At 49.8% G+C, this 16703-nt stretch overlaps 1 protein-coding gene across 1 annotated transcript in view; it reads right to left on the bottom strand.

Moving 5' to 3' along the window:
• The window catches only part of ADRA1D (adrenoceptor alpha 1D), a 38725-nt gene extending 25013 nt beyond the window's left edge, over nucleotides 1-13712 (bottom strand). The window contains exon 1 of the mRNA XM_010402111.3: nucleotides 12511-13712. Within this exon, the coding sequence (XP_010400413.1) occupies nucleotides 12511-13477 (967 nt within the window). The 5' untranslated portion in view covers nucleotides 13478-13712. The remainder of the gene's footprint in view (nucleotides 1-12510) is intronic.
• Between the last annotated feature and the right edge of the window lie 2991 nt (nucleotides 13713-16703).

Here is a 16703-nt window from a genome sequence, read left to right as displayed (position 1 = left end):
TCAGAGTAATTACCACACAGAACTGCTTGCCCAGACACCCATTTGCCTGGTGTATCCTCAAGAGCTTAAGTACTAGGCTGGTCTCCCAAAGCACCCAAACCATCCATGATGTAAAGGGGAGCAAATCCAGATGGATCAGTGGGGGAATATGGATGGTAAAAGAAGGAGCAATTCATTAGGTGGGATGGATTTTAGCTTGTGCAATGCAACAAAAAGAGGCTATAGGGGGAGAAGACCTCTAAGAAGTTGTTTGCTGGAAGGGTGAAATCCAAGGAAAGAATCTAATTTCTTAAGGAGGATGACATGGACACAAAACTAATGAATTTGCAGGGAGACACAGATATGTTCCCAGTGCAAACAATAAAATTTCCAATAACCAGATGCAATAAGATCCAGAACGGCCTCTCCAAAGGCAGCAGAAGTTCAGGGACTGGGACACACATCCCAAGTGATTTTGAGCAGGATCACAGCTGATCCATGAGGGTCTGCAGTGGCAGTCAGTCCTTTCTCCAAATGTGACAGCTGCCCGTGGTATTTGCCACCAGAGCCACAGAGGGGTACAGACAGGAGGAGAAACAGGAAAAGGGAGAAGAAGATGAAGAGCTACAAACGAAGAAGGCACCTGAGGGATTGCCACTGCACTTGGTAGGATGGCAGATGTGATCATTTTTCTGCAGTGTTGCTCTCCAATGGCTGATCTGAATTCTGCTGTGAGTCACCCAGCTCTGCTTGGAGCAGTAAATGCTTGGTTTTGGAGCAAATTATTTTTGTTCCATACATTAGGCTGTTAATTAAATCACCTGTGGTTTCTCTGAGTGCATGCTGAGGGGTGTGGAGTGAGAGTACACAGGGAAGGAACAGACCTTTTCCAGCTGAATGTGTGGAATTCATCCTGACAGGCTGATGGCCCCATTTGATGTAAACACTCTCCACTCAGCCCCCTTCCCTCCCTGCCTTTGACTCGAGCAGCCACAGACACTGGGAAAGTTCTGTTTCGAATGTAAATACGTTCCCTTGCCCTGTCCTTGCAGCAGGAAAATGAAACCACCCACGTCCTCATTCCCCTGACCTTTGGGGGAAGTTCATGGATACTTCCTGTAGGACAGCAGCAGCCATGCTTCCCACTGGGGTCATTAAGGGATGCTAATGAATCCCAGGAAGAGTCTGAGCATCATGTGTACTATAAAATCATGGAATTGCAGAATGGTTTGTGTTGGAGGGACCTTAAGACCACCCAGCTCCAACCCCCTGCCATGGACAGGAACACCTTTCAGGTTTCTCTGAGCCCCATCCAACCTGGCCTTGTGTGTTTCTGGTTCTCACATCTCGTCATTAGCAGGCAGGCAGACTTCAAGCTGTGATGGGACAAGCTTTGTGTGCACCACCACCGTGTCCAACACCTTACTGTCACTACCTGTCCTAAACGGAGAGGCCAAACTGGCAGACAAATCCATGTTTTCCATCTATTGAGAAAGTCAGTGGGGTTCTTCTTTCCTGCAGCACAGGCCAAGTGATGGAGACTACAGAAGAAACAGTCAGGTCAGATCAGTAAAGTCCCTCACATGACTTTTCTTCTCTATCTCTGCCCATCAGCAAAACTGAAGCCCTTCCTTCAGAGATTCTCATATATATTTCCTGCTGTGCCTGCACTGAAGCAAAGGTGTGCCCTTCAATGCTTGGCAGAGATGTGAAGGAAGCCAGGCTGGCTCCTCTCAGGCCATCTGAGCAGGCAGCAGTGACCCCTTTATTTTAATTTTCAGGACACATCTTCAGGATCTGCATCTGAGGGAAAGGTGTTGTTGACATGCCAAGATGCCAAGCTGCAGGGCACATCTTAGACTCCAGTTTATGGGATAGAGAATGAAATGTTAGTGTGGCAGGTTACTGGATGTATTTCACATGAGGGTGTCTAGTTTTCATTTTAATTTCTTGTGAAAACAACCCAGGGTGCAATCCAGGTCATCTGAAAGCAAACACTGAGGTTGCCTACGTGTCCTGTACCACTGGAGATAAATGCCCTGGGATGTCCCTCCTGGACTCTGGATGTCCTTCTAGAAGATCATGGAGCTTCTCTAGGTCCTGTGTTGCAACCAAAACCCCATGTGGTTTCCTCATCTACCTTAGAGATGGCACTGGGGCATATTTTAGAGAAGTAAATTGCAATCCAAACCTGGCGAGCAATCAAGACTCTGTAGGCATGGACAATAATGGGAGATGAGACATCCACCTGCTCATAGGCAACTCTCCACAGAAATCTTCACCTGTGAGTCTGGTCCCAATTTCTTTGTCTACCTGCACACCAGAAATAACTACATTCCTTGTCTGTCAAAGCCATTAAAGAAGGGAAGCACTGATTAAGCAGGTATTCAGGGAAGGAGGGTGGTGGCAAGGGAGGTGATCAGATGCAATGGGAATTGTTCCTTTCTCCTGGGTGCCTTTCCCAGGAGAGCAGAAGTTGTCTGCCAGTATCTGCACCACTATTCCCTACTGCTTTGCCTAAATTCTGGCAAAACTGCAGTCTGCCTGCATGCAGATACTACAGGGTGCTCTCCTGCCTCCCACATCCATCTGGATCCACTACTTTGAGCTGCTCCAGTCTAGAAATAACACTACTGTTTGTACAGCCCCTGACACAGCAGAGGCTGAAGCATGTGAGCAATGGGCTTGTGTACCATGAAGGATCTCAGATAGACCAGTCTGCAAAGAGCCCAGGAGTGCTGCAACTGTGTGGTGTCACTGGAAGTGAAGCACAGCATGATTTAATCCTAAATAATCCATCTTTTGCAAGGCAGAAGAAAGGGAGAAATGCAATATTTGGAAAATCCTGTGCTTTGCTCCTTCTTTCTCATTCTCATTACTGAGAAGTGGTGAGGCCCTGCACAGGTTGCCCAGAGAAGCCGTGGCTTCCCCATCCCTGGAAGTGTTTAAGGACAGATTGGATGGGGCTTGGAGCAACCTGGGACAATGGAAGGTGTTCCTGCCCATGGCAAGGGGTTGGAACTGGATGGTATTTAGGGTCCAACCCAAACCATTCTGTGAGTCTATGATAATCTCTTAGTGAGGAATACCCAGAAAACCAATCCTGTGAAGTAAAGTCACTCTGCTTTGCTCCCCCAAATCCCCCCAAGCCCGTGGCTGGCTGCCAGCTGGACTTCACACCCCATCCTCACAGCTTTCCAGATAATTCCTATGGAAGGGACCCTGGGAACAGAAAGAGCCCATGGTTCAAAAACTTTTCTGGTGCAGTTTGGCAAGTGTCTCCGAGAGAACTTGGCTTCAAGGGCTGAGATTCAAGAGCTGGAAGCTGCTCTGAACCCAAGTCCTCTGCTCTCTGCACTCAAACAAGGACAAGAGGCAGCTGATGGGGCCACCACTGCTGTGTTTTGTGTGTGCCCCAAACCCTTCCAAAACACATTTCTGAGAACACAACCAGGGGGGAATACAGGTGTCAGGTCCTCTGCCGGGCACTCAGGTGAGAGGGCAAGAAATAACACCATTGCCAACTTCATCTGGTGACCTAGGGCCTCAAAACTGAGTCCCTGGACTTTAGGGTCAGTGCCCTCCATGATCCCTGTCATTACTCATGAGCTGTTTCTCTGTGATTTGTGGAGCTGGTCTGAGGAAACTTGAGCTGGAAAACAGCCAGGGATGAGATATGACACAAGCCCACTGTGCGGGTGACGTCCTTCCCTCAGCAATGCCTGGCTCCACATCATCCTCGTGCTGCAGGGGAGATTCCTGCCCCATTCCTGCTCCTGCTCTCCTAACCCTCTTTGCCTCATTGCCACAAAGATACCCCCATTCCTCACTGTCTCTATGCGACAAACCATCAGTTTTAGGGTTAGGATATGATTTTTCCTAATTCCAAACAAGTTTCTTTTTTATCTTTTCCCCATCCAAATGCTTTCACTAAGGTCTTGCCCTTGTCTCCTGGACTGAGCACTGGCATAGCCCTTCCAGCAAAGTCTGGGGCTGGATTCTTATGCACTGGGGGCTGTTCTCTGCTCAGTATTTGCATAATTGATCCCTTAACTGGACATCTCTTGCAGGGCTTCTGTATGGCTATTTTTTTCCCCCCCATAATGGACATTTTTTGGAAGGTTTGCAGCTTCGTACTTGTAGCCTTGCATTGCAACACCCTTGCAGGGGAATACAGCCAGAAGCTCTTTAATTCAGGAGATAAGGCAGGGAAACCCCTGTGATTTACTCCAGCCTCTGACTCACTGGGGGAAATACAGATCCCATTAACCATGACAAATAAACAAACTCCTGGACACAAGAGGAGCAGGTTTGGTTCTGGGTCCTGAAACCAAGTGGGACCACCAATCCCATGTTTCTACAGCTCCAGACACAATTCTTGAGCAGATTTGTGTTGGAGAGAGCTGTCTGGGGCCAGCCCTGTATTCCCTATATCCTGCTGATCTTCCTTAACTGAATGCCATCAATGTGCTCACTGTGAACAACGGGAAAGGCAGCTTGGACTTGTCTGGTGCAGGGATTTCTCTCAGCAGGAATCCCTTGTAAATGTTTCTTTTTAATTTTTTTTTTCCCCAGCTACTGGAGGGGGTAAAGTTGCATTTCAGTGGCCTTAATGACTGAGCTGTGAATTGCCTCGGGTTGGAAACTGCCCAGGAGGAGGAAATGCCCTCTCTTGATCAAGCTGGCAGTTGGTTTTCTGCCACCAAATCTGGTGGCTCTTGGGCTTGGCTCCAAATGCATCAGCTACAAGCCCTCTTGGAGAAAGCCTATTCATTAGGAGCAGCGAAAAAACCATATCCTGTTCCAGCCACTCCAGTTAATCCATCCCTGGGCTGATCTCACCCATAAATTATGGTGCAGGGAGAAGTGCAGCCTTCTGTTTCCACGTGACAGTTTCACAGAGCACCAAATCAGAGAACAACAGAGCAGGCAGAAGTAGAATCATGGAATCACAGACCCATTAATGTTGGAAAAGCCCTCTAAGAAAAAAGTCCAACCACTCCAAGCACCACATCCACATGGCTCTTAAATTCCTCCAGGAACACCTTTGCCAGTGTTTGACAACCTTTTCCATGAAGAAATTCTTCCTAAACATCATCCTAATCAGTGAATAAAGCGGATTCATTAGAATCATACAATCAATACAGCAAGGGTCGAGTTATCCCACAAAGAATGATGGAAACATCATGGCTGTTGTCCCTCTCATGTTGACTCACATTTGGCAGAACAAAATCAGCTCGTTATAGAGACACAGAATGGAAAACTTTACCCAATAGATAATGTTTGACACCAGAAGGGTCCCATAATGTAAAAGGTGCTATCAGCCCTACCTAGAATACAGCACAGTAATTGCAGCAGGTAAAACTCCTGTTGATCAATCAGAAGATAATTCAGGTTGCTTTCCCAAGGAAATAACACTTGTTTTGTTAAATATAATAAAGCCATCAGACCTAGCTTAACATAGGTGACTTTAATGTTGTGTGGTGTAGTCTGGTATTGGTTCCAAAACTCCTGTTGAGAGATTTTGTAACATTTTGCTCACTGAATCACAGTAGTTTCAAGTTTTTCAAGGTGTATCTTTTCCCTGCTTGTGGTACATCCCTTATAGCAACTGCCTCAAGATGTGTGAGGGCTCTGCCATATAAAAATAGACATTTGGTCTCAAATAGTTTTATTTAGTGGCGTGGTGGATGGACTGGAAGCAGAATAATCCCATACACAAGTCATGGAATATCTGTGTCCTATTCCAAATCCCTGCATTGCTTTGGCCAGGCAGAAGCAGAGCAGATGTTCAAATTTGGTGCCCAAATCATTAACTGAGGCCCAGAATGAGGCCTCTATTATAACATCAAAAACTGCACTGAGCCCCTCTGTCCACCTCTGGCTTCACACACAGGTAATGGGTAGGAAACACTTATTTGGGCTCCAAATAATTTGTTTTGGCTGATTATTTCCAAACATAGGGTGTTTCTCTGTTTTTCCTCACCCTGGTGTCTTCTGCACTCGGGCACATGGAGGGAATCACCATTGTCTAATGCTTTGGCTGCATAGTTTACTCACAGGCTGGTTATCCTTGTGCCTGCTTGTAACTCTCTCCTGTGCCCTCCTCCAGGATGGGAATGTGTTTTCCCTGGAGGGAAACCCAGCTCCCAGGTTGTTTTCCCACAGAGTTTCTCTAGACAGACACAATCACTGCAGGTGAATCCACTGTTCCCTCACTGCTATCCCAGTGGGCTGCACACCCCCACATGTCCCTGTGCCGTTCCCACTGCACACATCCCTGCTGTCATGCCCTAGGAATGACACTCTGCCAGGGTGCAACACAGCCCTGATGCTATTGCAGACACTCTGAGTGGGAAAAAGAGAAGTAGAAATCACATTTGAGGGCTGCTGAAGCAAAAGCAAAATTTGTCAGGGAAAGAAATGGATTTCCCCTCACTTTAATGCTTTAAGAATAGTCTTGAAATGGTTCAGGAATGGTTTGAGGCCACGTGTTCTCTTCTTGAGAAAGGGAGATGGGCTGGAAGATCCATCCATCCATCCATCCATCCATCCATCCATCCATCCATCCATCCATCCATCCATCCCCTATAATTTCATGAATTTATGGTAATTTGGCATGAGCCCATTTGATGGAAACATCCCGTGGTGCCTCTTGCCTGGATGAAGTTCAATAAATCCAACCAGAGCTTGGTACCAGCAGCTTTTGAGGCCCCGTGTCTTTGATGGCATTTTGAATCAGAGTATGGTTCCTGTGAACCAGGACCAAAGGAGGACATGTAGCAGATGGAATAGTTCATCCCAATTGCTCTTGTTCCAGTTTGATCTGATGCTCTGGGCCATAGATAATTATTCCAAAGCAATTTGCATTCCTTTTTCCATGTCAGTTCTGCCACTTCCACCGTAACTCAGAAAATTCCAGGAGATACAAGGAACGGCCCTGACAATCAAAGCAATTAAATGTTCTATCTTTTCTCCTCCTACGTTCAAATCACTTTTATTTATCAAGTTATCCTGTGCACAACAAGAATAAAGAAGTTTGGGTTTTTTCTGGGATTGTGTCATGTAGTGGATTTTTAGTATTTTTTGATGTCTACCAAGGGGCTGAGCTCACTCTGAACCTTCCTTCTGTGAGGGAGAGTACTAAAGTTTTCAGTCTTTCACCCATCTGTCCATTTTTATAGGAACTTGGGATATTAGAGTGCTTTTAGCAGTTTTTCGAATGCAATTGGGATTGATGATGGGCTGCATCCAAAGCAGTGTGACCAGGGCAGGAGAGGGGATGGGGCTTAGAGCCACCTGCTCTAGTGGAAGGTGTCCCTGCCCATGGCAGGGGGTGGAATGAGGTGAAATTCAGGTTCCTCCCAACCCAAACCATTCTGGGATTCTATAATGAAAAAGTTCATCCGGTGGTGAGTTCATCACAGGCACAGAGTGATAACACAAGCTCTTTTTCTATTAGGAAACCATGCTAAATGCTCTTTTATCAGAGTAGAATTAGATTCTCCATTTCTACCAGAACAGATTTGGTCTCACATGAAATCTGCTTTCACAGTGTTTTCCCCATCATTTATTTTACAAGTGGCACTTCCTGAAGTTGAGCACAGCTACGGCTCTGCAAAATACTTTGTGAAAGGTCTCCTGCCCTATGTCAAACAGCATCTACAAATACATTTATGTTTTGGCTTGAAGGAGACTTTTCAGAGCCTGGCTGGTGTAGCAGCTGCCTTTCCTTTGGGGTGCAGGTGGAAAAGCCAGGTCACTGTTCTTCTGAATCATACCTGGAAATGAGCAGCAGCTTCCACTGCAAACACAACAAGTCCCCAGCCCAAGACAAATGTTGCACTGTCACAGCCTGGAGGGTTTTGTCCATACTCAGGGATCTCTTCAGTCATTCCTGGTCTGGGTAACCTGCTGCTTGTGGATGGACACAGCAAAGGGAGCCTCGGGTTGTGGCCTTCACCCTTGTGTGGCACTAACTATGGTGTTTTCCCATTTCTCACTATGTGTCTTTCTTTCTCCCAGCAGTCCTGATTTCTGACCAAATCCAAAGAATAACAAACATGGGAGCCCAGACCAGACCATGCTTAAAAAACACAGTCCACTGAGGTACATAAATCACCATCCTGGGTACCAGCTAGTCCATCCTTGATCCCAAGGGATGGTTGTTTCCTCCTAGATGCGTCTGAGGTGCTGATGGAGAAGGTCTTGACCTCCACTCTGGGTACAGTCCTATCTGAGGATTCACACTGACTTCACGTGCTCCCCAGCTGCAGAGTGATGGGACTCAGGCCTCCTTTCCTCCTCCTATTCTTATTTGCTTCCTTTTGGCTCAGCTTTGAGAAAGAAGTGACTATCTGCCTATAGGGGGTTCTGGTTCTGTGACCACCTGGCATCGGTGTCTGCTGCAAGGACAAACCCAGCACCTAACTTTTAATGTGATTTTCCATCAGCAGAAGAGCCAGTGAAGCCTCTATGGGGTCACAGAATTGTTAAAGTTGAAAAAACCCTCCGAGGTCACCAAGTGAAAAATCCAGACTAGGATATATCCCACTCTTCTGCAAATACCTGCAGTGCAGACACCACCAGCTCATCATTATGTTGTGCCTGGATGTTTTTGTAGTCATAGAATCATGGTTTGGATTGGAAGGGACCTTAAAGCCCATCCAGTTCCAACACCAACCATGGGCAGGGACATCTTCCACTAGCCCAGCTTGCTCCAAGCCCCATCCAGCCTGGCCTGGAACACTTCCAGGGATCCAGGGGCAGCCACAGCTTCTGTGCCAGGGACTCATCACCCTCTGAGTAAAGTATTTCTTCCTGAGATCTACTCTAACCCTGCCCTCTATCAATTTAAAACACTGCCCCTTGTCTATCATTTTCTGCCCATATAAGAAGTCGTTCTGCCTCCTTTTTATAAGCCTCATTTAGGCACTGGAAGGGGCTCTAACAGCTCCCTGGAGCCTTCTCCTCTCCAGGTGAATGCCCCCAGCTCTCCCAGCCTGGCTCCAGAGCAGAGGGACTCCAGCCCTTGGAGCATCTCCGTGACCTGAGACAACCAAAGGCAGATGAACCCTATGCTACAAATCAGCCTTAAACTTCTGGTCCTACATCTCTGAAAAGTCTCCAGTTAAATTCTCTTGACTGGTGTTTGCTCAGGGAAGAGGAACCTTGCCACAAACCCCAGAACCACCTCCCAGCATCTCCAGACAGCAGCCTGGGAGAGCTCCACTGCTCTCCACACTCAGCAAAGACATGACCTAAACATGAGCTACAAACTAGGATTTCATCTTGGGTTGAACAACCCGCTGCTTAAAGATCCTCATTAGCCACAGAAGCTGATAATTGTTAATTGTAAACTCCTGGTGACAGCATCCCGTGCTCAGGGCCTGTGATCACACATCCAAGAGGGAGTTAAATTACTCAGCTGATGAACAGGCTGTGGCGGTATCGGGCAGTTTGAGCTGATTTAAAGAAAAATCACTGTAGATTATTCGAGCACGGAGAAACGGCTGACAGCATTTAGCACATACATAGCTCGTGTTATTTAAAATTTTGGGTTATTTCAGCTCTTCAGCCCCGATGTGATGAATATTACTCCTGTGTAACTAATGTGGGATCTATTCTGCAGAGAGCTGCAAGGATATGTGCAGACTCAGAGACACTGAGGATGGCGCAAGTATGGAAGTTTCCAAGTGCTGAGGGACTTTTAAGTGGAGCTGAGAGTCTTTTGTCACTTGAAAAATTTACTTTTACTAAAAATTTTAATCAGACATCAGTGAACAGTGTGACTCAACGATGTCTTCTTGCAAATTCATGTCAAAGACAGGAAAAAAAAGTCAAAACATTTGGATATTTTCAGAAGAAAACAGATCACTCATTCATGTCACTTCGATGCCATTTGAAGGCTCAATTTGAAATGTCTCCAAATGCTCATTTTTAAAATAAATTCCCATTTACTCGTAAGTTGAAACAATTTCTCTTCAATTGAAAGTTATTTTGTTTTTCATGGAAGTTTCACTTCCATTTAAAATGTGTATCAATATCATTTTCAGTTGGTCCCAAATTCTTTCACCTAATTTTTTCTAATGAAATAAATAAAACCCATTCGACTTTACCACTTACAACCTTTTTCAGCAGAGTTGGCCCCAGCATGTTTCAGTTTGTGGATTTACAGTAAAATTTACTGATTTCTGTGAGTTTCAGACCTGTCCCCTGAGCAGTAAAATCCAAGATTAGAAGTTTCTGTTCCCCTCCTTGACAGCACTGAACGATTCTCAGATTTGAATAGGAAATTGCAATTAATAAAAGGGGGGGAAATCAGAGGCAGAATATTTGGTCGTCATAAAATAAATGAACTTTTGCTGTGTTTATATTATACATATAATACGGCAGGAAGTAAAGATCAAAGCCATGTTTATAAAGGACTTGGCCAGTTGTGTGCTCGGAGGAAGCAAATGGGTTCATGGGAGGTACCTAAAGAATGAGGTTTGGATTTTTAGCTGGTGGAAATCAGTGTGCCTCCTTTGACTTCTCTGATTTACATCAGCAGAGAAGCTGGCTCAAGGGTTTCAAGGCAGAACAGATATAGTAAAACAAACCAATTTTTTTTTTCCTACTGAAAAGTATTTGCCTGAGGTTCCTTCTCTATTTTGAAGTACTAGGAGTAACTCAGAGGAACATGCATTAGCTGGAAGGTTGTCAGGTGGTTGGAACTGGATGATCTTTAAGGTCCCTTCCATCCCAAACCATTCTATGATTTTGTGATTTTAAGGTGTAAAGGTGCAAATGAGGTTTGGAGCTGGTTCCTGCCCTGGCTGGCCAAGGACGGGAGTTTCAGAATGGGGCAGCCCAGAGAGCTCAGCCTTCAGGTACTGGCATCTCCCCGAGCCCCACAATTCCCAAACTGTTTATTTGCAGGTTACATCACCTCGCCCTCACCCCTAAAACACCTGATCACTGAAAGGGAAACTGAGGCATGGTCAAACAGGACAATTCATCTCAGGTCTTTCAGGGAGAGGAGCTGAGTGCAGCCTTACTGCTCCCTGCCTGAGTTATACCATCAACTGCAATGCTCCCACAGGGCGAAGATTCCTCACAGCAGTGATTTCAGCCCCGTGGAGAGCTGAACCAAACCCCCCAAATACCACCCTCACCTACAGGGAGACGCTGGAGCAAGGAGGCATCAGACAGCAGCACGGTGAGAGCAGACACACACAGCCCTGATTCACCACTCCAGGGACACCTCAGCTCTGGAGGCACCATCGATCCGAGTGAATTATCCCACTGGAGGGTGGCTGACAGCCCTGGGCTCCAGCTGTCCCGGGGGACACAGCCCAGGGAAACAGCCCCAGTGCTGGAGGGAGCTCAAAACCTCAGCAGGTCAAAATCTGCCCTGTAGTCACGATGCTGTTCCCACTGACTTGAGAGGCAGCCCCGAGCAAGAGGATTTGAAAAACCCTGAGAAAAAGTGCAGCCCCAGCTGAAATGAATGTTCCCCTGGCCGCAGGGTTGGTGGGACACAAGTCCCCCGTGGGCTGTGGGACACGTGGGTCCCAGCTGGCAGATGGAGAGACAGACCTCTCTGCTTTGCTGAGATCTGTGCAGAGGCTGCTGCTGATACTCAGGAGTTATTTTAATCTCTTTCTTCCCCGCTCCAGGTTTAGCTACAGCATTCCAGAGGGTTAATCAGGTCCCCTGAGCTGGGTGCCTGCTGTCAGGATTAGGAGCACCGGCTTCCCTGCACATCCTGGGCCACTGGTGCTGGAAGGGGACGTTGCTTTGGACATCGCACGTCCCTGGTGGGCTCTGTGCCTGCTCAGCCTCCCCTGCACGCAGCAGGGAGCATCCTTTTCACAACCAACTTGCCAAAACTTCAGAGCACAACTCGTGAGACAACCCTAAATGAGCACACGGTCACTACAGCAGGGCCACGACTCCTGGGGGAGGGGGATCAGTCCTGGAAAATCATATGGAATCTTTACCCATCACCCTTATGGACAACACCTGGTCCCGCTCCAGGTCCCTGCACGACAACAGCATCCCAGGAAGTCAAGATTTGTGCTTCAGGCTCTGACACACTCCTTGGAGGGATAAAACCTCACTCATCTCCAATAGAGGTGGGAGCCCTGGACCCACAGAGGCATATCCAGGTGCAGTTCCCAAACTGGGAGAAAGAGCAAAACTCTTTGGAGACCACTGTGCCATAAAAACAGCCTGTTCGAAACAGAGCTGCTTCCTCCTTAGCCTGAACTTCGTTAGTTAAAATGCTGAATGCAGACTGAATTAATTAAAGCAATTATTATGCTGCTATTTTATTCATTTGCTATCTACTTTGATTGATTATATGACTTTGGTTAATAAATATTGAATAAGTGTTAATTAATTAAATTAATTCATCGCTGGTTTATTCACCTATCAGTCACCTATCCCTCATTTCCATGCATGAGTTGTGTCCTGAAAAGTTTGTCCCAAGGAGCAGGTCCCCAGGGGTTCAGCCCCGGGAAGCAGGGCTGGGATGGGGTCACTTACCAAAAGGCAGGATGAAGAAGAAGGGGAACCAGCAGAGGATGAAGACACCCACGACGATGGCGAGAGTCTTGGCTGCTTTTTTCTCCCGGGAGAACTTGAGGAGCCGCACGGAGAGGGAGCTCCTGAAGTTGTGCCCCTTGCTCCGGGTGCTGGAGAGCGGCTCCTCCAGCACGCTGCGGCAGTGGATGCGCAGCACCACCTCCATGGACTTGTTCCTCTCCTTCTTGACCCCTGCCTCCAGGCTTCGGGTGGTCCGCCTGGCCACCACGTAAATCCTGAAGTACATCACCAGGATGACCATAAGGGGCAGGTAGAAGGAGAAGAGGGAAGAGAATAGGGCATAGCCCGGCTCCTCCGTGATGCTGCAGATGCTCTCATCTGGCGGCGGCGGCTCCTTCCAGCCCAGCAGTGGCCCGATGGAGATGACCATGGAGGAGAGCCAGACAACCACGAGAATGACCCCTGCCTTCCTCTCTGTCATGATGGTGGGGTACTTGAGGGAGTACTTGACGCCGATGTACCTGTCCACGGATATGATGCACAGGCTCATGATGGAGGCAGAGCAGCACAGCACGTCCACAGCTGCCCAGATGTTGCAGAAGATGCGCCCGAACACCCAGAAGCCCAACACCTCCAGGGTGGCCGAGAAGGGCAGCACTGTGGTGCTGAGCAGCAGGTCGGCGATGGCCAGGTTGACGATGAAGTAGTTGGTGACCGTCTGCAGGTGCCGGTTGCAAGCCACCGAGAGGATGACCAGGATGTTCCCCACGATGGCCGAGAGGATGAAGACGGCCAGGAAGACCCCGACGCCCACCGCCTGTACATCCAAGGCGAAAGTCAGCGTGGTGCCGTTGCCCTCGGGGGTCTCCTCCCCTTGCAGCCCCCAGGACCGGTTGGCAGCGCTCTGGCTGTCTTGTCCCGTCCGGTTCCCACTCAAGCTGCCATTGCTCAGCTCGGGGAAAGTCATTGTAGGAAAAGTCCGGGCTCCATGGAGGGCGAGGAGAAAGCGGTGCCGAGGCGCAGCTCCCCCGGCATGATCCCCGCCTGGCAGCCCCCGCCAAGACGCGCTCCGCACCTCGCTCCCCCGGCCGGGGTGGAGGGATGGAGAGAGGGAGGGATGGATGGAGGGAAAGAGAGATGGAGAGAGGGAGGCAGGGCGGGACGCGCTGCCCGTCGCCCCCCGCCCGCTTCACGCCGTCCGTCCGCGCTGCCCCCCGTCCCCGCTGTCCCCGCTGTCCCCGCCGCTCAGCCCCGCCGCCGGCCCGCCCGGGGGGGCAGCGCGGTCCGAGCCCCCCCGCCGCCCTCGCATGCTCCGGGGGCTGCGCTGGGCACGGCCGGCAGCGCCCGGCGGCTCCGCAGCTTCGCGCTCGGACCGGGAGCGGCGGGAGGGGCCGGACGGGCCGGGGGCGGGCGGGAGCCCCGCGCGTCAGGTGCCGCCGGGGGAGGAGGAGGAGGAGGAGGCGGCAGCAGCGGCAGCGCTGCTTTGCAGGACGAGGCGAGCCCGGGGCAGACTGAAACCGGCAGCAGAGCAGGCGGGAGAAGAGAGATGATGGAGGGGGTCCAGGAGAGATGATGGAGGGGGTCCAGGCACGCCCTGGGAGAGGCAGCCCCCGGGAGGGTCTCGCAGCAGTGGGGTGCAGCCCCAGGAGCGGTCAGGCAGTAGTGGGGTGCAGCCCCAGGAGGATCACTCAGCAGTGGGGTGCAGCCCCTTGTGGAGGGGGTCTCTCAGCACTGGGGTGCAGCCCCCAGGAGGATCACTCAGCAGTGGGGTGCAGCTCCTGGGCGGGTTACACAGAGGTGGGGTGCAGCCCCAGGAGAGGTCTCGCAGCAACAGGGTGCAGCCCCCAGGAGGATCACTCAGCAATAGGGTGCAGCCCCCGGGGGGATCAGGCAGCAGTGGGGTGCAGCCCCTTGCGGAGGGGGTCTCGCAGCTCTGGGGTGCAGCCCCGGGGGATCAGGCAGCAGTGGGGTGCAGCCCCTTGCGGAGGGGGTCTCGCAGCTCTGGGGTGCAGCCCCGGGGGGATCAGGCAGCAGTGGGGTGCAGCCCCTTGCGGAGGGGGTCTCGCAGCTCTGGGGTGCAGCCCCGGGGGGATCAGGCAGTACTGGGGTGCAGCCCCTTGCGGAGGGGGTCTCGCAGCTCTGGGGTGCAGCCCCGGGGGCGCAGCGCTCCCGCCCGTCACCGCCGGAGGGCAGCAGAGCGCAGGGTTTGCCCGGCGGGGCCGCGTCCCAGCCCCGGCGCGGGGTCCGGGAGCTGCGGGGTCAGGGCGGGGTCCCACCGCAGACCCCCCGTGCCGCGACCCCCGGTACAGGGGGTTCCCAGCAGCAGAATGCCCTGCCCGTCTGACATGTCCTCCTCCAGCCTTGACATCCCACCAGGAGGATGCCCTGCCAGGCTGGCAGGTTTCCTTTTTTGTCCCACGTCCAGGGCTTCCATCAAGCATCCTTCCCGTGCCACCCTGGTTCTCCCATCCTCACCCCCCAGCCCAGGCATCCTGCTCGGGGTGCAGGCATCCCCTCATGAGCTCCTTGCCGAAGCAGAAGGGACAGTCAGGATCTTGTGTTCAGGGACAGCTCCAGGACCGTGACTGAACACTGCAACGAGGCTTGGACACAGCAGCTTGTGACTATAACATACAGGCACATATTTCTGGCTAATTTAAACAGGGCTGTGTTTTTTTCCCACTGATAAAAGCAGATCCTGTTTACACTGGTTTCCTCCCAGTGACCTGCCTCCATACATTGTGATGGGGACTGACCCCAGTAGTGAACAGGGACTCTCCCTCAACTTCTTTCTACTGTACACAGGAAATATTTCCTTGGAGTGTGTTTATCCATGATTTTTCAACTTTTCTTTCTTAAAAAAAAAAATTATTTTAAAGGGCAGTCCAAGTGGACAGTGGGGTGATTTAACTATGCTGTCAGAGAATGGGAGATCTGTAGATTCACTGGATATGAGAGTGGACAAAAAATATTACAGCTTATTTATTCCTTTATTTCCCTTGATGATCATTGCAGGAAATGACACATTTTTGATTTTACTTATTTCTTTCATGCACTTTTTTCTTCCTTAAGATTTGACCCAGCTTCCTTGAGCTGGGTTTTTGGCCCTGCTGAGAACAAGAAAACTGGAAAATACAAGAAAATAGGAACAAATACTGCACAAGGAAAATGTTCATAAGGATGGTTTTGCTTAAAATAACCCATCCAACAAACCCTTAACAGCTTTTTAAATGTGAATTTAAAAACAAAAAGAAAGCCCTAACACCCAACACTTGAGGTAAAATCATTCATTTTCCTTATGTTTTGATGAAAACACCTTAGCCACCAAAATGAAGGATAATTTCTTACTGGAATGCTAAACCCAGCATGGGAAGATCTCATCCCATGGAATTTTGTAGCCCTCTCCTTGCAGCAACACAGATTGCTGTGGAGATAAATATATCTCATCTAATCTATCCAGTGACACCCAGAGATAAAGAAAACATGTGCCTCTCGCCAAAGTGACGGCTGCGCTGAAGCTTCTCATGTTCAGCGGGATCTTAACCACGTAGGAAGACAAGGGACGTTCATTAGGATGAAGATTTTGCATCTGCCCTGGTCCTGCCCTCCCTGGGTGAGCTCTCCTCCTCTCCTGATATCTCCAAAGACAACTTGTCCCTGTTGCTCAGAGGATTGAGCTGGTATGGACTGCAGGGTTTGAATGGGATGCAAGGATGGGATGGGAGAGCTGAAGGGCCAATTTTTGTGGGGGGGTAAGAACCTTGGGGCTGCCACGTCTGCCCCAACCACACAGAAAACCCTTGAGGTGGCACTGATGGTTTTCCCTCCCCACCAGGGCAGGGAGAGATCTCGTCCTGTGCTGTCACTGCAGCTCAACTAAAGAACATCAGCAGCCCACTGCCATCCCGTCACCTCCTTGCTTTTCATCTGTCTCCTTGTTTCTCTCCAAATCAGGGCCATTATGGTTAATTTAAACTAATGAGGAACAGGTTTATACTGATGCACTTAAACCCAAAATTGCTGGGGTAGCTCTGTGTGGAGGAACTTGAAGCAAACGCACACAGAGATCTGTGAGTGCCTGGAATCGTGCTGGTCAGGAGGTACAGCTCTTCCCTCTTGATGCCTTACATCCCTTTCCTTCCTCCTTTTTACTCTTTTGGGGCAGAGGTTATCCTGGGGTTTAGGTAGTGCCA

The sequence above is a fragment of the Corvus cornix genome, chromosome 4 (genome assembly GCF_000738735.6).
Source record: "Corvus cornix cornix isolate S_Up_H32 chromosome 4, ASM73873v5, whole genome shotgun sequence".
Taxonomy (NCBI): Eukaryota; Metazoa; Chordata; class Aves; order Passeriformes; family Corvidae; genus Corvus; species Corvus cornix.
The sequence above is the reverse complement of the archived record's forward strand: the minus strand, read 5'-3'. Positions and strand labels throughout refer to the sequence as shown.